The sequence below is a fragment of the Lontra canadensis genome, unplaced genomic scaffold (assembly GCF_010015895.1).
Source record: "Lontra canadensis isolate GAN:19392208 unplaced genomic scaffold, GSC_riverotter_1.0 scaffold5, whole genome shotgun sequence".
NCBI lineage: Eukaryota > Metazoa > Chordata > Mammalia > Carnivora > Mustelidae > Lontra > Lontra canadensis.
The window spans coordinates 25204113-25227131 of NW_022630999.1; the positions used below are offsets into that span (position 1 = coordinate 25204113).

The 23019-nt window shown below is 40.7% G+C and overlaps 1 protein-coding gene across 2 annotated transcripts in view; it reads right to left on the reverse strand.

Moving 5' to 3' along the window:
• Positions 1–23019, reverse strand: part of ATP10B (ATPase phospholipid transporting 10B (putative)) — a 99252-nt gene that overhangs the window by 74375 nt on the left and 1858 nt on the right. Inside the window, exon 3 of one of the 2 annotated variants that reach the window (XM_032851724.1) lies at positions 6850–7054. In XM_032851724.1, coding sequence (XP_032707615.1) covers positions 6850–7054 — 205 coding nt within the window. Of the gene's footprint in view, positions 1–6849; positions 7055–23019 lie in introns of those variants that run through there. The other variant, XM_032851726.1, reaches the window with a different exon arrangement.

Sequence of the window (23019 nt, forward strand, 5' to 3'; positions counted from 1 at the left end):
TTTCTTTCAGTAAATTCTCTTTCTGTCAAGGCTACTATGAATCAGAATTCAGTCACATGCAACGAAGAGTCTTTTTTTTTTTTTAAAGATTTTATTTATTTATTTGACAGACAGAGATCACAGTAGGCAGAGAGAAAGAGAGAGGTGGAAGCAGGCTCCCCGCTGAGCAGAGAGCCTGATGCGGGGCTTGATCCCAGGACCCTGGGATCATGACCTGAGCTGAAGGCAGAGGCTTTAACCCACTGAGCCACCCAGGCGCCCCAACGAAGAGTCTTGCCTAATCCTTATACTAGATTGGTATGGTTCTCTTTTGAGACGTCAAATAGTTCCCACACTGGCCTGAAATATTCCCAATTATCCCTGGTGGTTATGACTGCGAAGGCCACTTTTCAAAGGTAATTATGTTCTCATGGTATATGGAGATAGTGGGGAGGAGGAAAAGTTTAAGCTATCATCTATTAACACTTTGCATGATTATGTCTTTCACATAACGTAGCAGTGCTTCCTCATAAGGTCCTGAAGGGACAAAAATAGAAAAAGACTTTTTAATAGAAGTTTCCAAATACTGCTAAACACTGGGAAGGGGAGGGGATCTCCCATGTTTGTGTTTTGTGTGTGTGTGTGTGTGTGTGTGTGTGTGTGGTGCTCACGCCCTAGAACAACTCTGGCCAAAAATAGGTCAGAGGGCTATCAAAAATAAAAGTAAGTTTTTTTGTAGGGTTATTTCCTTCCTGGTCTAATTATTATTATTGCAAATAATTACAACCAAAACTTGTATAGTTGCAGTATTTTTATATCTGTGAAAATTGTATTTACTTGAGAAATAAAATATATACCTAAAAGGATCTAAGAATCACTTCAGCAATGGGAAAAATAATCACGTACATCTGAACTGAGTTCCAATTTTGGCATAACACTGCATTCGTGGGGTAATCTTTGATAAGATTTAATTTTTCTGCAATTGTTTCCTCATCTTGAAAATGTTACTAATCCCTTCCTTGTCTACTTCCAAGGATTGTTGTGAGTGTCAAATATCCAAGGGGACTGTGTAGTAAAATAGGCTGTGTAGTACAGTGGCTAAGGACTTTGTCTGATGTGAGAGAAGGGTTTACATATTTCATATTGATGAGGTTGTATAAAGTCTTCTAGTCCTGAATTTCAAGTATCAGCATAAATCTTGATTATTTAATCTTTAAAAAGTCCTAGTTGTGTCCATTTAAATGGCATGGAAATAATGATCAATCCAATAGCTGTATATACCTCTGACATGTCTTATTGTGATTTCTAAATCCCATTTTACATTGAAAGGGACTTGATCTATTAAGACTACAGGGATCATGAAAAAGAGCTCAGGAGCCAACTCAGAGAAGGTCTCACCAGCTAAAAATGGGGTAATCAATAAAGACAACAACTGCACTGATTTGACACATATCAAATTTGTTTAAATCCATCAGTGCATATTGATACCAAAAAAGACAAACTCACTGGTCACCTTTTACAAGATGGGAGGGAATCAATTCATGCAAAAGTGACATATATACTCTCAAACACAAACCTAACCTGAATCAGATTTAGGCATGAGCTCTAACTGCTAATTTACAGAAATATAATGAACAGGGAAACACGTTTAAATGACACAGCTGGGACTCAATGTGATCAGCAAAATCCAGACTGTAGGAAATTTTACAGGACCAACAACCTGATTTATTCAGCAGCAAAAACTGAATATACAAGAAAAACAAAAAAAAAAAAAAAAAAAAAAAAAAAAAAAAGAAAGCTGCGCAGGGAACCCCTAGAGTAAAAGAGAAACTTATCTGGGTCTTTAGACTTACTTGGATTCTTAGTCAAACAAACTGGAAAACACTGAACACTGACTTCAAAGCTGACATCAAGAAATTAATGCTAATATTTTAGGAGTGACAATGGTATCATTGCAAGTTTTAAAAATTGTATCCTTGAGAGTTAGATTAATTAAAGTATCTACACATGAAATGCTGCAACACTGAAGTTTACTTCAAAATAATTTGCAGAGTGAAGAAGGCGAGGCTATAGATAAAACAAAATTGGCTATGGTGGTTGTTGAAATTGGGTGATGGGCACATTACAAATTCATCATACTATTCTCCCTACATTTGAATGCACTTGAAAATTTCCATAATAAAATGTTAAAGTAAGGGGCGCCTGGGTGGCTCAGTGGGTTAAGCCTCTGCCTTCAGGTCAAGATCTCAGCATCCTGGGATTGAGCCCCACATCGAGCCTCGCATCGGGCTCTCTGCTCAGCGGGGAGCCTGCTTCCCTTCCTCTCTCTCTGCCTGCCTCTCTGCCTACTTGTGATCTCTGTCTGCCAAAAAAATAAATAAATAAAATCTTAAAAAAAAAAGAAAAGAAAAAATGTTAAAGTAAAATAATTCTGCCTGAGTTTAAATTCAAGCTCAGCTCACTGATAGGAGGGTTACTTAACTGTTCTTGCCTCATTTGTCAAATGGGGATATTCAAAGTGCCTACCTCGCATGGTTATTTATGGAGAGGAGAAAAATAATAGGTCTAAAACACTTAAGAGACCTGCCCATGGCATACAGTGTATGATCAATCAACTTATCTATTGATATTACTTATTATCATTATATATTGTGATGTAGATTTTATATTGAAGGGATTCTAGAAAATATGATCTCTGCTCAACATTTAAGCAGTGGTCAATAGGTAGAAAGACTATCATTCTTAAGGGAAACTTGCAACAGCCTACCAGGGACAGGTCTTATTACAAAATCCCCCAGGAAAGGGGATTTTTCCTCTGGTTCTCAGGGCAGGCAGGGTTGAGAGGATAGCTACCTTTTGCTTCTTTCTAGGTGTGTCGTCATTGAAATGGGAGGGTGATAAAGGACTCCTTACCTTCCCTCAAGTATTTCGGCAAAGTGCTCTGCTGCCTAAATATGTTCAAGTCAGTGCACACATTCACTATAGAAGATCCGAGCTCCAGTGGTTCTTCCTAACTGAGAAAATGGCTTAAAATCACTAACCTTCGTGGAAGGCAAGCTAGTTAAAAGGGAGAGTCAATTAAAAATCTTTAACTTGGGCAATAAACAGATAAGCACAATTATTACATCAGTTGATGATGCCCTAAGCCAGAGTTCTCAATTTTCTGCTGTGCACGGCTGTCACGTGGGGGATCTTGTTAAACTGCAGATTCCGACTGAGTTTACGGCAGGGCCTGAAATTCTGCATTTTTAACAAGCTCCCAGTTGACAACAAAGAGGCTCACCCACATATCCTACTTGCCATGGTAAGCACTTGGCTGGCCACTAGGAAATGATCTGATGCACGTTTTAGTAGGACTTAGGATTCAGTGATTTGGATAATAGACAGCCAGGAATATGTTTCATCTGAAATATTAATTGGAAGAATTCATTTCTGATTCTTTGGCTTTGGTATTTTCTATTTACCAAAATAAAGGCACATACTCCTTTTCAGGTATTAAATGCCTCCTACCCATCTTGGAAATCCTTTTAAGAAGAGATTTTGGGTATCAGAATGTCATCAAAGAGAGAATGGTACAATTTAATTCTCTAATAAAGTCTTCTGACCTGCTCAGCAGACCTTAGCATAAGCCCAATTTTGGATTCCTTCCCTTTCCTCAGCAATGGGATGTGGGAATAAATATTTTAAGAACAGGTCAATAATTTTGTGAATTCAAAGATCACCCAGCATGATAAAATTCTAAATTGAAAAAAAAGTTGGCCTTGTCCAAGTTGAATACTAAGAAAAGGATTTTGAAAGCGACTCTTTGGCAACCTTGAGAATGATGTGACTTGTCACAGGAGAAAGATACTTTTGAGAAGCTCTTTTATGTTTATGATTTCATTTGAACCTATATAGGAAAGGGAAGGATGAATTGCCTAGGTCCTTCTCTGTTTACTGTTCAGCTACTGTGATCATGCATGCTCCACAATCCAAGTTAATTTTCCTCCCAAATTTTCATGGGAATGCTAAAATTATTGTGCCAAGAAATAGTTCTGAAAACTCAGGGTTAAAGAAAGTTTAAAAGATCTGTTGACTGCGGATCTTCTCAGAGACCTTGCTATGTTAATGTACATTGGACCCTCTAAGAGGGGTCCACAGGACAGTTTTTCCAATCAGATTTGACAATGAACCTTGTTTTCTAAGAACTATCTCTTGAAATAAGCATTTGGCACACTCTGTCTTGAGAAATGCTGATCTAGGGGAGCTGGGACAAAGTTTGCTTATCGACCCTAAATTAACAAAATATAATAATCTCTCATCATCTTCAAGATGGTAAAAATGGGTATGGGTGTACAGATGGGGTGGGAAGTTTCTATAAATCTCTGTTAGTAGAAACCCTTTTGGCAAGGTGAAGGTCTTATAGCTATTAGGGGTTAGAGGGAAAACTAAGAAATGCTTTTTTTTTTTTAATTTATTTTTTACTACTTATTTTTTAAGATATCAAATTTCGCAACAAACCATACCTGTAGGTGCTCAAAATCTTCTCTGAGACAATAGTGAAATATTCTACTTCTATTGCTCAGTTTTCATCTGTAAAATGAGGATAGTAATATCTACTTCATAGGGTGGTTGCAGGGACTAAAAGAGACAATGTATGGAAAAGCACAGGCACATCTAAGAAACATGGAGATGGTAGTTTTGTTCTTATTATTAAAAGTGGTTTTTTGTGAGTGCTTGAGGTGACACCTTCCCTTTGTCATACAGGTCTTCAAAAAAGCTGGTATGTGGTAGGCTCATGGCAAGATCATATGGGAGAGCATTTAAAAAATATGCATGCCCAACCCCTACTCAGTCCTAGAGAGCCATAATGTAGTGATAATGGGAAAGAATGCATATATATTTTTAAAAGTTTCTCCCTGTGGTGATGATGGTACATCTTGAACACCTGTAATATATTTGGACCAAATCCCTAAATTGTGATCCTACGTCTCCTGCAGTAGTCCTAGAGTATGTTCTGTGGAACAAAAGTTCTTTGTGGTGAAATGGTTAGAGATGCTACATACTAGTCCCCCTCCTCTCTCCTCCTTGAGCTTTCTTAAATTACCTGAGATGTCAGGCAGTACTTTGTGAAATATTTGAAAATTTGTAACCTATTGTCTTCTACTTTATGATTTTGCAACATATACTTTCCTGCAACTCTCATCAATGTCTGTCCAACACATTTGAGAAATGCTATAGTAAAGAGTTAGAATAGAATTCTACTTATGTTCAGAGATCTTTTCACACTGATATAAGGGAGAAGCAAGGTAGCAAAGAGCAGCCCAAATTCCTCCTTCTTAGAGAGCTGGCTGAGGCTACTTTTTAATTTTTAAATTTTATTTATTTATTTATTTATTTAAAAGATTCTATTTATTTGTTTGAGAGAGACAGAGAGAGACCAATGGAAAGACTGAACTTGCAAAATAGCAAGAAAAAGCAGATGGCAGCAAAGTGGTCATGGTGGTTTCCATGCCCAGGGTAGTAAATACAGCTGAGGTAGCAGTAACAGACCATTTATTATGGGCCTACTATGCACCAAACCTTACATTTTGTTCCTTGCTGTCTTTATCTCCTCTGAATCTCAGAGGAGAACTAGGGAAGAACTATGTAGAAGTCAGAGAACAGGTTTCTGAGGACTGAATCAATCACACCAAAGAGATTTTTCAAGAACTGCTCATCGGGTGCTTGGAGAGAGGCAAAGTGAGGTATAACAAGTTGTCACAGTTGTCAAGTTGTCATTGAAACTTCTCTCAAGAAGTTTCCATCTGGATAACTGAACTCTAGTTCAAGAGAATCTCTGAGGAATGAAGCACTTGCCTTCTTTCCCCTAAATCCCTGACTCATTTAATTTTCTCTCACCGAAGGCTGACAGAGTGAAGAAACTGATAGAATTCTATTCTTTTCCACAGGCAGAAGAAGGTTCTAGATTAAAAACCAACCCTTCCAAGAGGAATTTTCATTGAAAATTGGAATATTGCATCTAGTTTCAATTTATCAACACATATTGCCTCTGAACACCACTGACATTTACTGCTAGCTATTTATGGGTTTCTTACTATGTGTCTACCTTTATGCTAAATAATTTTTATACATGTCCTTTAGTCTTCAGAATCATCCTAATGGAGAAGGACTATTTTTGTACCCATTTCCCCGATGAGGGAATAAAGATGTGAGAGAATAGTAACTTGCTTGAGGTGAGAATACTAATAAATGGTTGGGTTGGACTTTGAGTTCAGTTCTGTCAGCCTCCAGAGCCTGGGCTCTTAACCACTAAACAGTTGTAACTTCCTTATGATGTCTATGGTACCATACATGTAAGTATATGGGCGTTAACTAAAAGTGGTGATGATCATTCCCTGTTTCTCAAGGAGATAAGGTAAGATATACACAAGTGGAAAAATAGTTAGCAATAACTTCCTGTAGCTTATACTGGAGTCAAAGTAGTTCTGGAGAAGATTCAAAGAGGAAGTGGTTGAGGGAGTGGAGCTGGGGAGGATGGGCAAGGACTGCATAAGCATGGAAAAGTGAGTTAGTCCTAAGGGTAACTGAAGAGATATTAGACTCTTCAGAGCACAGAACACAGTTTCATTAATAGAGTACGACCCCACTTAGGAATTCTGAGGCTTTCAGGAAGTTAGTCAACTTTCCTAAGACTATTTCCCCATCTGTGATAAAGGGATAATAGTCACCAAGAGGCTTGCTGGGAAGATTAAGTATAGCTAAGTGCTTGGGAAAAGAAGGCATCCCCTACTCTTTCCTCTAGCTATCAGACTAAGTTCAATTTCCCAGTAGAGTTGGCTTGCTTCTTCCCTTTGACCTCATCTATGAAGATGTTAGAAAGAGCCCTACCTGCTGTGAGAAGCCCTTTACAACACGTCTTTGTTTGAGGTTTGTTTCTCCATCCAGGTTGGCAGTTTCCAGGTGGCAGATCCCACTGGGGTCTGAGGAAAAGAGGAGGAGTATGTCTGCGGGGATGATCTCGTTGCATTTCATTTGGATGAAGTCTCCCACACGCACATCCTTCCAGCATTTCTGCACGTAGCTCCGCTCTTTTCTTGGGTAGAAGAACAACAGTGAGTTTTAAGGTTCTCTAGAGAATTAATAAGTGAATAAAGGAAGGCCTGGCCTGTGCCTAAATATCCCTCAAGGAGCCTGTCACAAGATTGTTTAGTGTTCTACCTTGCCCCAAATAACCACCGTCATAACTCTCTAGAAAAGCTAAGTATGGTCTATAGAATCCCACTAATAGAAGATCTGTCCTCATGAGCCTTTAGAGTTTTGATTGACTGTTGGCTGTAGACTAGGTACTATGCTCATCCTTGCTTCCTAGCAGAAGAAAAAAAAAATTAAAGGAGAAGGTGATTACATAGTCATATTACTTTAGTACTCTTGATATACATCATTTTCCAGAATAGCCAGTTATCACTGTAGCAAGCAGGGTTGCAAGGAAAGGTTGTTCAGGAAAGAGTGTTTCTGATTAGGAAAGTGAGGATATAAACCATTGTGTAGAAAGATCTGGGACAATGCTGAAATGGAAAACTCTGGGCAATCAGGGAATTAGAAAGATAGCACCAGAAGTTTGATGGGATGGGACCCACGGTAATCATAGAACCAGAGGGTTAAAGAAATCCCAGGAAATTATGAACTTTCTCTTCCCACCCCATTTATCAAGCTCAGATATAAGATGACAGCAATAATCACAAATGTAGCAGCATATCTACTATGCCAAGTACTAGTGATAGTTAATACTTTCTTTATTTGTATAATAGCTTATTGAAATGAATATTAGACCCAGTTCACAAATGAGGAAGTCGAAGGTCAAAGAAAAATTTCCCAAGGTCTTATTAAAATATCTGAAACCTAAGCCCAGATCCAAGTTGACATCCAACCCCACAGTTTTCAATGCTTGGAGATCCTACCTTCTCAAAAGTATTCCCCTCTTTCCTCAGGTCTCTGGTGGTATGGCAGCCTCCGCTTTTGCACCATCAGCAAAAGGACTCCCTACTACCCAAGTCAAGACATTCCATTTCAAGGAGCTCTCGTCTTAGAAAGTCCTCCTTCCACTTAGCTAAATACTGAACTAGTTCTGCTCTCCTGGGTAATCTATTCCATCTTCTACCATTTTGTAAATATTTTAAGGCATTTATCAGGTATTTCTGGAAGCCTTTTGGACTTGCCAAGTCAAATTTAACTCTCCAAGTGCCCTTCATTACTCCTGTATGACAGTTTCAAGACCTGTCCTGAAAGTGTGGGCTGTTTTGTCTAGGGCTGTATTTGGAAATGTTCCTCTGTATTTGGAAATGTTCCAAATATGGGATTTGGAACCAAACCAATATTGTACACACTGTCTTTTCAACTGAACCCAGCTGGTTTTCAGCTGGGTACCTCTGAGCCCAGTCAGGCCCAGGGAAGCAGGCTCTTCTTGGCTGTTTTTCTCCACTGGTGCTGAGTCCCTCTGGCATGTTAATGTTTCTGTTGGAATCTGGGTGCCCTGGTCACGACAAGACTACTCTTTCACAGAGAAAGAGATGTGACTGGAATTTTGCTTTTCCTTTTTAACTTCATAAAAGTCCCTAAAGTGGGTAAGGGTTTGAGGTCTTCTTTTCTTCTTTGGTGCCCTCTAGAGAACCCCAAATATACCCTCTAAGACACCATTGTTCTTGTCACAAAAGATCTATGCAAAGGACTCTCCTAATCCCCTGAAATGAGTGTGGTTTCATCTGGAAGGCCAATTAAGGAAAGGTCTGATCTGAATCTATAAGATAATCAGGGACATTAGTACTGGGGAGCATTTTTTTTTTAAGATTTTATTTATTTATTTGAAAGAGAGAGAGAGAGAGAGAGAGAGAGAGGAGAAAAGTCAGCAGGAGAAGCAGGCTCCCTGCCGAGCAGGGAGCCTTATGTGTGACTTGATCCTGCGACTCCAGGATCATGACCTGAGCTGAAGGCGGTCACTTAACCAATTGAGCCACCCAGGCACCCCTGGGGAGCATCTTGCCATGCTAAAGAACCACAGAATTCTGTGGACATTCCCATGGCTCCAGAAAGCACAGTAAAGCAGCCACTGGTATAATCAGTCCATGGGCAATATTATCCAAATGACTAATGCCACCACTTCTGAGGATTTGGGTGGCAATGCACCTGTGGCATTTTAGTAATAGTAATAGTGCTTCTTTCCATGGAAAGACATTTAACAGGTTTCTAAACACTTTTTTGATTCCATCAACTTATTTTACCACTTATTTTTCCTGTAAAGAATAGGGACAGTACCCCTCATTTTTTTTCTCAGTGGCATTTCGGAAATATACCTGTTCGTTTCTTGATGTATTTGGGGTGGCTACTCCTCCGCCAGGAATGTGAATATTACTGTCAAATAATTCATGGTCTCTCTGCTGATTCCGGGAAGGATTTGTTTTTTTCTTGAGAGTATAAATGTTTGAGTATAAGGCTACCTAAAGGAACTGGAATGGCCCATACTCTCCGTGGGAGAAGTAACCTCACAGGGTCAAAGAAAGACTAGCTTTCTTTACTGTTTTTGTTGTTGTTCTTCTTTTTGAGAGGGTGCTTAAAACAAAACAAAAAATTCCTAAATGTTATAGCAAAATTCATCCAAGGAATAAAGGATTATCACTCAACCTGTCCACATTCTTCCCCACCTCCCAGCTTTGACTTCTATGTCCTATCAGGTAATGCCTTTGGGGATGGTGGGTTTCAGTTGATCTCTATAATCTCAGCATTCTGCCTGGTATTTGAAATTGAGTTTAGTGAAAATGCCTTACACTCTGAGCCATATCCCCATTGCCAAAACTTCCAGAGCACACTGGTTCAGAAGATTTGCAAGTGCTAGTTGGAATTGCTGCATACATAGGCATATCAGAGGCAAGGCCAGCATACTCTCATCTATGAACACTGAATCTCATTCCTCCCCCCCTTTTTTTTTAATAAAAAGATTTTATTTATTTATTAGACAGAGAGAGAGAGAGCACAAGCAGGGGGAGCAACAAAGAAAGAGGGAGAAGCAGGCTCTCCACTGAACAGGGAGCCTGATGCAGAGCTCTGTCCCAGGACCTTGGGATCATGACCTGAGCCAAAGGCAGATGCTTAACCAGCTGAGCCACACAGACACCCCTCATTCTTTCACCTTCTAATAACAGACTCCACTGCTTATTATGGGCTCTGGGCTCTTAAGGTTATGGAAGATGGAGAGTTATGGAGATAAGCTTATGGTATATACATTTTTACAAGCAGTCACTTCTGTGAGCTGGGATTGAATGTTGTCAATTCCCACTGGGATGATGGGTATAATGAGGTCAGGGAGCCACCCAAGATGCAGAAAGTCAGACCAGTCTCTGATTTCTATTATTCCTCAGATCCCAGGGAAGTCACTGCCTTACTAGTAACTATCACTTCTGTTTTTCCTTTAGGTTAATCCTTTCTTAGGATGACATGTGGAAGTAAAGAAACATTCTTAGTCCCTGTTGTAGGCCTATCCTCTCTTATGAAAGAGACTGCCCATCTTTGTGAGTGTACACCTGAAACAGAGGCACATATGCCTTGAAGCACACAACCTATTATATGTGTCTGGGATAATGAAGCTATAGAATCAACATGATTTTGGGATGTTAGCTTTAAAAAACCTGGTGTGTGTGTGTGTGTGTGTGTGTAGGGATATGGTTTAGCAATTTAGCTGGTACATAATTTGATGAATTATATTTATATTAACTCAAATATAGTTAGTTCTAGAATCAGAGTCAAATTTTAAAGGAATTTTTGGAGATAAAAATCAGGTATTTTGGAGATAAAAATAACAGGGTAAAAAATGAGACATTTCATTCTTTCACTTGGCCATTTTGTGCTGGTCTCTTGGTCCTCTGGGTCCATTTTGTCTCCCCAATAGTCAGGAGTGTGAGCATGTTTGTGGGAAAGGCAAGGATGCATAGCCAAACGGGGTCCAGCCAGAGGAAGTGATGAGTGGCTGAGCCCAGCTGATGTGGAAAAGCAGCATGCTCCTGCATTGAGTGACACCCAGATGTGGTCAGCAGCTGGCTGGGCACCACCTGAGGAAGTCATTCGGAACAGCTGCCTCAGGTGGATGACTCCATGCGCTCTTGATCACCTCCTTGCTCAGTGAGTCACACCTGGGAACCGACTGCTATTTTAGTTTCATGGGGTGTTCACTGCTGTTTAAAAATAAGACAGATCAACATGGCTTGGGATGAAGACTCCATCTGGCAGATTCTGCTTCAAGGAGAAATTAAGTGGAGCTGTGCTAAATGGCTTTCCGAGAGAAGATGGGGCTTATTAAGAGGGAAATAAACAGCAAGAGAGGTTTGTAACCAACTGGATGCCACGGGGAGGCAGGTGAAAGGAGAGACATGGGGAAGGAGAGGATGCTTAAGGCTCCATTCATCAAGTGTGTGGGTTTTACAAAAAGAGTTTTAAGGAACTAGAGGAGAGAGGATTTCTCAGGAGGTTTGGTTGTCTATAGGAGTATCTATTCAAAACAGGATGATGAGCTGACCTCAGCTGTCCTTCCAGAAGCTTGAATGGCAGATGTAGAAGAGTCCACATTCCTACCCCAGGGTGAAAGAGGAATGCCAGGGAGAATGAGTATAGTGTAGGGGTTACGAGTGGGTTTGAAGTTTAGCGTCGCAGCTTATTACCCATGTGACCCTGGGCAAGTTATTTAACCTCGCGGAACCTTTGTTTTTTCAGTTGACAGTAGTATGTGCACTTCCCTCAGAGGCTTGTTGAAAGGTTTGGTGACATGACCCATGACAGGGACTGAGCTCAGGGCTTTGCACTTGGTAAGTACTCAATAAATACAAGCTCGTTTGATGATGATGATGATGATGCCGATGATGAGGACAAGGACAATGAGAATGGTTCTTAATATCATGGTGAGTGCTAACTCCCCGCTCTGCCAGGTCCAGCGCTCTCTCCTTCACGCAGCTGGGACACCCATTTTATGCCCATGATTGCATTTTATGGCAGGCCCAGCGACACAATATGCAAACACAGGAAACTCTAAATACTGAATCCTTTTCCCAAGTTCAGAAAAGAGGGACTCAATCTAGCTGATTGAAGACTTAGGGCTCCGGCTACGGGCACAAACTCCCAGGAAAGAATACCCTTAAAATCAGTGCTGTCCAACAAGTTCATTTGCAGATGATGACACACCGATTCTAAAGTTGATATAAAGGGGCAAAAGATCCAGAATAGCCAACACAATATTAGAGGAGAGCAAAATTGGAGGACTATCACTATCTGACTTCAGGACTTCAAGCTGCAGTAATCAAGGCGATGTGGTATTGGTGAAAGAACAGATAAACAGATCAATGGTACAGAAGAGATAACTCAGAAACACACACACACACACACACACACACACACACACATTCAACTGATCTTTGACAAAGGACCAAAGGCAATACAATGGAGGAAAGATGGTCTTTTCAACAAATGGTGCTAGAACTGGATGTCCACAGACAAACAAATGAATTTAGACACAGACCTTATACCTTTCCCCCAAATTAATTCAAAATTTATCATAGACCTAAATGCAAAACACAGAACTCTAAGACTTTCAGAAGTTAACATAGGAGAAAATCCAGATGACCTTGTGTATGGTGATGAAAATCTTAATAAACAACAACAAAATCAGGAGAGAAGGGATTTGATGGATTTCCAATTCTAGGTAAGGAAAGGTAAGGAAAGGAAATTATTCAGGTAAGGAAACTGAGGCTAGGAGTGACCTGGCCAAGGTACACTGTAACAAAATTTGCTCTAGAACCTGTACCCTTTCCATGGTGCCAAGGAAGAGAACCCAGGGCCCTGTGGCTGCTTCAGGAATACTTGTAATGTCCCATTGCTTTTCCAGTGGTGTGATGAGGTAGAGGCAGTACCAGAGAATGGTTAAAAGCTTTGGAGTCAGGTGAGCCTGATTTGAAACCTGGAACTATCTCTTACATGTGGTGCTGCCCTGAATCTACTGCTTTATTGTCTGACCCTCAATTTATTCATCTATCAAATAGGACAACTGAAATATATTCTATAGGTTATAGTGAGAGCTAACTAAAATAATATATGAGAAGTGTTTAATGACTGCACAGCAAATGGCATTTCCTACTGCTATTATTATCATTGTAGTTATTATTAGCTTGGAGCAAACAGGTTCACTGCTGTGGAGACGGTAGACTAGAGAGGGTGAAATTGTCTATTTTTATGATTTCATATGAATGAGGTATTTTCTTCTTCTTCTTCTTCTTTTTTTTCCCTTGGGGGAGGAAAGTGGCAAGAAGGTATAGAAGATTTGAAAAGGGACAAAGAGATAAAAGGGTTGTGTGGCCTCTGTCCCTGACCTGGCTCCAGGAAATAGAACAGAAGCTAAAGCATCTACGTTAAAGACAGCCTGAGCCTGGGTTGTGAGTGTGTCCTGCCTGGCTATTCCTTCCCCTCTGCTAACCCTTCCCACCTGTCAGCTACAGTCCACAAGTGAGAGGGCTTCAGGCTTACAGGACTAAGAAAAGTACCAGAAAGGGATAGTAGGGGGCCAGAGGAGTGGCAGAGTACCTTGATTTCTGGCTTGACTGGAAATATTGAGGGACACAGTGACAGTCCCTGTATCTGAGGATGCTTAGGCATGTCTGGGGGTGGCTTGAAATTAGGGTGGGAGAACATGTCCCAAATCAGCAGTTTGGGGTTAAGTGTCACTGGAGTATATGTATTAATGTGACCTCACCCAGAGGTCAATGAGCCTAACACAACCAGTTATGTTTGTTATTAAAGTCCTTCTTTATACTGAGAGTCCCATCTTTGTATCAAAGCTCCAAGGGATAGTCCATTCTTTGACCTCTTTGTGCACACACCTGTCACACACACAAAGCAGAAATGAGCACAGAATGGCACAAAGCAGTGATGGCCATCGAAACACCATGCTCAAGGGACAAGAGACTCATAGGTGCAAGTCATCAAGGTCACATTCCCAGATTATGGAGAAGCAGCTTGGGAGTACTGAAGGCATGAGATGTCACCCCAAAAGACTTTCCTCGAGCCTCTGCAGATGTAAATGCGACCTTTCACTTTCAACTCTGGGCACTGAATATCAGTAGTGCACCTCTCTTTGCTCCATTTCCCGACATACTATGGTCCTATTTCCTAACTGTTTCATGTCTCTTTTACTTTTAACAATGTAACAAACTTGTGGAGAGGTGGGATGACTCCTGAGCCTTATATTTCTGTTCCTACATAGGATTTGGTGGGGGATGCCTAGCATATGGGGAAGTGTTTGGTAAGTATTTAGTAACTTATTCTGTGCAGATTTGTTTTGAATATGAGGCAGCAGAAGAGAAGCTTTTCCTAAACTTTTAGTCATTTTAATATCCAGTCTCTCGCTTTTTGTTATGGACTTGCCGGGGGTGGGGGGAGACTTCTGGTAATATACAACACAACACAACAGAACACAATACAACACAATATGCTTATCTATCTTCTGCCCAGCACTTAAGCTCCATTACTATTTAGCTACATTATATTACCTAATAATGAAACAACCTTTATTATTACCATTATCTCCATTTCATAAATGAGAAAGCAGGCCCAGAAAGGTTTTCTAACTTGCATAAGGTGACACAGGTGTGTCTATTTGGACATATAAGTGACAGACATGGAAGCTTCATGGCTTGATGTGGTCTCTTGGTTCTGTTTGGGAGTGAGCTACAATGCAGATGAAGTCTCAGAAACTGGTGACCTAAACAACTAGAGCCAGGTTGAAAATAGGAGCCTCACCTTTTGGAATTGTGAGCTCCTTAAGAGGCTATAAATCCCTATCTGCCAAAATATAAATCATGCCCATTGACATGAGGTCAGAGCTTCAGGGACACCTGGATTCTTGTTTTATGACTCTTCCATCCATTGAGTTTTGGAGAAGACCTAATGCATTCGATGCTGAAATGACAAGTTGAATTGGCCCAAATAGTTTATGGCATTCTTTGAGCTCAGGGGAGGCAGCGGGAATAGGGTGGGTGCTTGTAAAATCAATGCTTCAGAATGGAGCCTAGTTTGCTGATGCTAAATGCAGAGCAAAGATGTGTGGGATGAATGCAGTGGGCTGCTGATCCATAAACTCCAGCCAGCGGTGCTTTTCATGGTCATGCTTCAGATGACACTAGACGTTTGTCTGTTGTTTGCATTTTTCAGATTCTTCCCTCAGGCCCATTTTGTTATGTTCAAGAGCTTGGAGTTCAAGTTCTTTAGCTATAGAGTTTGTCTTCTCTCATGTGGTTTCAAATGCCAGCCAATGGCATTTCTTCCTTAATCGTCTTGGGTCAAACTCATGGTAACTCCTGGCTATCATGATTATAGCTAACATTTTCTGAAGGCTACTGAGCGTCAGGCACTATGCTAAGCATTTTACATACATTCTCTCATTCAGCACCCACAGCAACCCAGGGACATAGTTTTAGAGAAAAGTGTTTTTATGTATCTCGATGTTAGAATAACCCTGGCAAAGTCTGAATTCTGTCTTATCAACCATCTCCTCTCCTTAGGGTTTTCCACAGAGCCATTATTTAGAGGAAAAAATAGTGAAAGCCATTATTTAGATGAAATAATATTGAAATGAGACCCAAACCGTTGCCTTGTTAATAACCACACATGTATGATATTCTAATGCATGCTCTGTGTTAGAAGTTGGGTTGGACAAAGTGCCCTTGGTTGTGGGCTAATCGAGGCCTTCTGGATCCTTTGACTGAATGTGACTGTTGGTGTGGGTGTGCTCAGGTACTCTGTGAAAAGGGAGGAGGGGGAAAGAGGGCTAGGTTTCAGAGGGGATTCTTGATTTCAGGTTTCAGATTCTGCCACATTGAATAGAAAGAAGGGAGCAGAGCCTTGTTTTTCACTACTAACATGAGTGATTCCTCCCTTGCATGTGTGGGGAGTGTAGCATGAAAGTTAAAGACTCGGGCTGGGCCTGTTGCTGAAAAAATTAGAGTTGAAGTCACTGGAAATTAAGGAAAAAAGTACTTAGTACTACTTATGGTGCAAACAGGAAGTTAATTTATAAAGATGATCTCATTCCTTCCACAGTTCCCTAAGAATTAGGAGCTAGTATTGTTCCCACTTTATAGGGGTTGAAATGAAGGTTCAAGGAATCAAATCACTAAACACAGTCACGGCTTTGGTATGTGGCAGTTCTGGACAGTCCTAGGTCTGAGGCCAAAGTCCTTGACGCCAAGCATCCAGTAAGAGGTCACATTTTAAATGCCATCGTTGACACTCATTTTTCACCCTCCTTTGGCACGCATTGCATAGTTTGTTTCTATAGCTCTGTTATTTTCAAGCCCTCTTGTATGTCAACTGTATGTCTTTTCACAAAATATGCCATAGAGATTATGACCACTCTTTAAAGAGGAGACAAATGGGGCCCCAACTGCTTAAGCGGCTTCCCTGATGTCGTATAGCTAATTAGTGGCAGACCCAGGACCAGACTTCTGGTTTCTGCATTCTCAGGCTTTCCAGTAGGGGCTCTGGCATTAAAGATGACTGACATACAACTAAAAACAGGTTGCAGGTCAGGCTTCTTTCTTCCCAGTAGAGCTGGTCACTGCTGGGAAATCAGGCCCTCAGTGCCATGCTGTCGGAAGACTGGCCACTCTCCTGTAGCATCTGTTACAGTGGCCACCTGACTTCCAGGCAAGAATTGGTAAAAGAGCCAGAATTTCAAAATCTCTAATCTGAGCCATTCTTCTAAATTTCTGATGTTTCTTGATCGCATTTTTTTGATACCAGCATAAGCCACACATACAACCTTTAGTTGATGCATGAACAGGCTATGAGCTAAAATGCGTTTCCTCTGCCCATTTAAATGTTGCTCATGTTCTAATGCCTCTTGAAATGTCACCTCTTCAGGGAAGGCTTCCCTCGACCTTGATGTTTTCTGCAGGCAGATGCATCACCTCATCCCCTTAATGACTGTGCCCTTTGTGCATAGGCATAGGACAATGTAGCTGTTTACAAGTTCCTTGTGATCCCTGGACTGAGAACCCCTGGGGTCTACTCAGGGCCTACTATGTGGTGTATACACATAGATCCCAAATGAACATTTGGGAACAAAAGAGTGACCAACTGCTGCTGAGACACAGGAGGGCTTTAGTTTCATTATAATATGGGAACAAACACCATCACAGATCTCCTTGGTTCACACCCCTGCTTCCTTACTGCATGTTTTCTGAATACAAACAAAAATTTACTAAGCTGAATGGAAGGATAGAAATCTCTTGCTGGGTATGGTTCCTAGATTCATTAAACTGAGCCCTGGGAGAAAGTAAGCTAATACAATTCTGAAGCTAATCTCTTCTTGAAGTCATTCCATAAATCTGATTAATGGATCACCTTTAGATCACAAGCACAGTTGCTATATTAAAAGAAAATGCTCTAACAGGATTGTAATTCTGTTAACAAGGCTTCTGCTGTTTGCAAAAGGAGTCTCTCACAGTATAAACAAGTCTGGGCTGTATGATGCATAGAATTGGGTTGAGCAAAATTCTAAGGGCCCTAGTATTCAGTGACCCTCATGTGTATGTACACACACACACACACACACACACACACACAGAGAGAGAGGCAACATTTCTCAAATGTGTTATGCTGAGACAAAATGGATAGAGCTAGTGCCTGAGATATAAGCTTTTACATTGTTCTCAAAAAACAAATTGTCCTCTTAGATCTTGTATTCTTTGCCTGACATCCTATCATGTACCATCGATATTTGGCAAAAGGAAATGTCCTTCAGCATCCATCAATTAAGGTAATAACTAACATTTACCTAGAATTTCCTAGCTTCCTATTCCAGGGTCTTTTATAGAATCAATAATTGATTCAGAGTTGGAAGAACCTTACTGATATATAGTACAGAATGTCCCCAAAAGTATATGCTCCTGTTAATATGTACAAAGCAATTTACAAAGAATTTAGGCTCAAACATATTTTAAGATGATGGTATTGAGTCCACAGAAGTGGCCTCTTCAATATCTGGTCCCCCTTCTCTTAGAAACTACTTTATTATTATTATTATTATTATTATTATTATTATTATTATTTTCATTTGGGTTTTACATCTTCTCTGGGTAGCACATATGCATTCAGGGAAATGGTCTTCATGCTGAACTGTGGTTCAGTTAAATTTAGTTCACATAATCCCGTCTCCTACTCATAGGGTTTGGTTCAAAGATGAGCGTGTGACCCATTGGGGTCACTGAGGTGTGAGGAGGTTTGGGAAAATAAGCTTTCTTGCCCTTGCAAGAATACTCCCAGAAGTGCCTTTCTTTTTCCCTTTGTGAGTTACCACATGTAGATGTGAAGGCTGGAGCTGCTGCAGCCATTTCACTGCCATGAGGGAAATCTGCCCAGGGTAAAGATAATGCAGAGGAGACTGAATGAGAAGGACAGCTAAGTGCTAGATCGAGAAAGCAGACTGAACTATACCTGATCACCTGACCACCTCAGAACATTTGTAGTGACTTAAACCAACAAGTCTGTTTGTTGCTTAAATTTGAATTGGTTTCTGCTGCTTATAGTAGAGCGTATTCCAACAGACACAACTCAATTAAACAAAATTGGACAGGTTACTTATGGAATGTCCTCCTAGGACCTTTGTTATATTGCTGTGCATTGTTAGATTCGAGAGAAATGTCAAGTATTTTCTATTTCTCGAATTTATTTGGTTGTGGATTCTCTTCTTTGAGAGCCCATTTCACAGGACAAGATCTAGTCTGACTCCCAAGTCTTACAAAAGTGGAAACAGATCCAGAAGATTAAATGACTTTTCTAAGCTATTATTAATAGTCAGTCGTAGATGTGGGCTTCAAGTTTAGACCTACTGAATACCAGGCCTGTATTCTCACTTCAAAGTTACACCCCATCCCTGAGCAAAGAGGTTAAGAGGTTCCTTCACTGAAGATGAATCTCAAAAGAAGAATCTAATTATTCTTTTTCAGAGACTCCAGATTCCTAGGGCCAGAGGCTAAAGCAAAATTTGCAAACTAGGGACTCACAGGCAAAATAAGAACTTCAGACCAAACAAAATAGGCATGAAGTATTTGAAAAAATTATATCAGATTATTTCATTTAAGTATCAGGTTATTTAAAATAAAAATACTAACTTCTAAGCTCCTTTAATAAAATTCAGACAATCTGGCAATACTAGGTCTATATTTCCATATGGTGGCCAGCTCTGCCTCCTGATATGAGAACGTGGGTCCCCCCATTTCCCAGAGTGCTCACCATTCCTTGCTCATCCTAGCACTGATGCAGAGGATCCGTTCCCACTTGTTTGTACACAGATAATATTGCTTTCCTTTCTGTATCTAGTCCACTTCATTCATTCAATTACCTGCCTGGCCCTGTAGTCAATTATTTTGTTATATTGAAGAAGGTAAAATTCCCCAAATTGAGATGTTAATATACGTTAGAAAAAATTTCCAAGTTAAGTAAGTTAGGAACAACACGGAATTAAGGATGGACAGATTTCTTTATGGTGTCTCTTTTCTCAGTTCCCTCATGGAACACAGGTTAGGAGGGCCAATGTATTATTTTTTTTATCATGAATGCCTTTTTTCTCAGAGACTACCTCTTTGTCATTATTATTCCACTGAATACATTTTGGGAAATACTGCTATTCTAAAACCTCTTATGCCCCTCACTGCCAGTGAACCTGTGAACCAAGGTCTCTTTTTGCTAGGATTGCTATTGCCTCCGTTTTTCACTGTTCCCTGGAAGCTATTTTGAGAACAGAACAACATTGTGGCCTATGTCAGACCAGCTCCCAGCACAGGTCAGTCTAGGGTCTGATCAACACTGAGATTATCCCCAAGAACAGGCCCATGACTCTAGGAGGCTTAGGGCAGAGGATTTCTGGCAGATGAGGGAGAATAGGATCAGGTTAATTGAGGTGCTCACACTCATTCTTCCCTAAGGAAACAGTTTCCTGGCTCACCCCTGTATGTCTTCTCTGAGGAAAACAACAAAGGAGAAAAGGAACAAACAAAAAATGATGGGGTGGACTGGTTGACAGTCTCTTCAAACAAAGGCAACCTGACAATTATTTTCCCTCTCTTTATAATTTATTATTCAAAGGTGAGGAATGACTAAATCTCATCTCTAGGTGTTCAGTGTGCTAACAACAATCAAGACAATTAGATTCAGCTGAAAACACACACACACACACACACACACACACACACACACACACACACACACGCTTCCGATTAACTTCTTTAGACATGCAACTGTGGCCCTGCAAGCAAAAAGACCAGAAGCACAGCTACTGCTGAGGGAGGGAGTGGAGTTTTTCATAGAGGTGCCCTGGAACAAATGAGTCCCTTCTATTCAATGGTCTCTTATAAAACCTTTCATCAGCCAGCTCCAAGTCGGTCACCCTCCATTTCCCTGGGGAATAGAAACCCTCCTGAGAAGGAAGCCACTAAAAGGCTGTAGTGCACACCTTGAAGCCAGTCCTTCTCATTTTAAGAGTGACCAAAGTGACGGCAGAACTTCTGCTGAGTTGAGGTTGATAAAGTGAGAGGGATGGTGCCCTTTGAGAGAGATGGATGTTTTCCTCATCTGCCAAAAAAGTCAAGACCGTCCCTGCTCGCGACTTAGTCATCAGTGGCTTCAGACTGCTAGCCCAGAAAGCCCTCAGTCACCGCAGGCAGTTGCTCTTCAAGCCCAGACTTGACTCCCTTGCTTCTTTGTTGGCTACATGTACAGTCATAAAGTTAAGACCTACAACAACTCTTATCTTTTTCTCTTTCACTAAAGAAGGACATGGATATGGCTGACCAAGTGCATGTCCTTTCCCTAACAACCCTCAGTGGAACCTTTGTAAAACAAAAGCATGTATGAAATAACTTTAAAAAATGTGGCAAGACAGGTGGTTCACCGTTTTTGCTTTTGTTGGCACGACATCAAAGAGAAATCTTAAGGAAAGCCTTGATGATGGAGCTAACATGAGTTTTATAGTCTAAAAATAAAGCAATTACAGCTTGTGTATTGAGCATTTATTATATATCAGGCATAGTGCTAAGCACTTTCGAATGATGCAATTCTCATGACCACCCCAGGAAGGATTTCAATTTTATAGGTGACAAAATGAGGCTCAGAGAGTTTGGGTCACCTGCCTACGGTCATGTAGTTAATGAGCAGTTTGATTCAGGCAGTGTGTGTCTCCAGCGTATCTAATAAAAAAAATGCTCTACAGCTCTCCTGAAAGAGTGATGCCTGTTCCATCTAAAGTTCTCCAGATATGCTCCACTGCGCTCATAGTAACACCAGACTAAGAGCGGATGAAAAATTTATGCAAAATTCTTAAATGTTAAACACATTTGAAGCACCAAAGAAAATACCACATAATAAAGACCTCTTAATTTTAATAAACAGCAGGTTCAAGGGGTGCCTGTGTGGCTCAGTCTATTAAGTGTCTGACTCTTAGTTATGGCTCAGGTCATGATCTCAGGGTTGCAAGATTAGCCCTGCCTGGGGCTCCATGCTCAGTGCAAAGTCTGCTTGTCCCTCTCCCTCCCCTGGCTTGTGCACTCTCTCTCTCAAATAAATAAATAAATAAATAAATAAAACCTTTAGCAAAAATAAGCAATGGATTCAAGACTTTTTTTTTTTTTTTAATCTGTTTTTTGCTTTTAGATCATAATTCTGACTGTGGAGAATTAAACAGCTTCACTGAAATAAAATAACGCTCTCTCCCTATTCCATCTCCTCTATCAACCATAGCGGTAGTGGCAGCAGCCATAGAAATATCAGAGCTGGGCCCACAAGACTTCCCCAGTGGGTTTTGCTTTACCTGCGATAGATGATACACTCTTGGTTATTGATCACTTTATCAGATTTGTACCTCCGGAGGTCTTCCCAAGCATCCTTGATGGCAGTGACTGCCAGAATGATACAGATAGGTATCATGCTCACCTCAGGCTGGAAAGCATTGACCACAGGGACAAAATTCAGAACCACAATTCCCAGAAAATAGAGATTGGCAAAGCGGTGTAGCTGTTCAAAGATGTTCTTGGGTATGAAGGACAACACAGTGTACTTGCTGGTCTTAATTTGATTTCCACAATAATGCCTGTTGGGATTCTCTTTGCAGGACCATCCTTCAAAGGGCAGGTTGGAGACTACCACTCGTTTCTTGTCTTCTTTCCTTTTCCGCCCTTTCTTCCCTTCCTTTCTCATCTCGGCTCAATTCGTCTCTTTAATTCTTACAGCACGGCACATGAGTTCCCCATAAAAGAGTTTTTCCCTAATCAGTCCCATTGTTGAGCTGCCAGTGAGTCATGTCCCTGACATCTTTTACTTGCCTTCTCTGCTGGAAATTTCTCTCTCTTCTTTCAAAAGGAAAATTAAAAATAAAAAGCTGGTTTACAAACACCAGGTGAGAAATGACAAGGAAAAAGCTTGCAGAGAACAGGTGTGCACCTGCCAGGCCACTTCCTTCTACCTCTTGAGACTCCGCCTCTTGGAATATCGACAGCACCCACGGGGATCTTCCTTTTCCACCCAGGCAGCCAAGAACAGGTGTGCCAACTCTAGGTCCTAAAACCTACCTGGTTAAGTTTTAAAAACAAGAAGCCTCAGATGCTTTAAAAATGGTATATAAAAAAAAATGGTATACATTTTCTTGTATGGGAGACATAGCCTATCACTCACTCTCCAAAGAGCTGCTTTTAAACTTGGTCTCCTGAGATGATCTAGTCAATTTTATTTTTTAAAATTTTTTTAAAGATTTTTTAAAAAGATTTTTTAAAAAATTTATTTCTTTGACAGACAGAGATTACAAGTAGGCAGAGAGAGAGGGGGAAGCAGGCTCCCTGCTGAGCAGAGAACCCAATGCAGGGCTCGATCCCAGGACCATAATACCATGACATGAGCCAAAGGCAGAGGCTTAACCCACTGAGCCACCCAGGTGCCCCAATCTAGTCAATTTTAGACATCAATTCTTGAGCTTCCAACTGT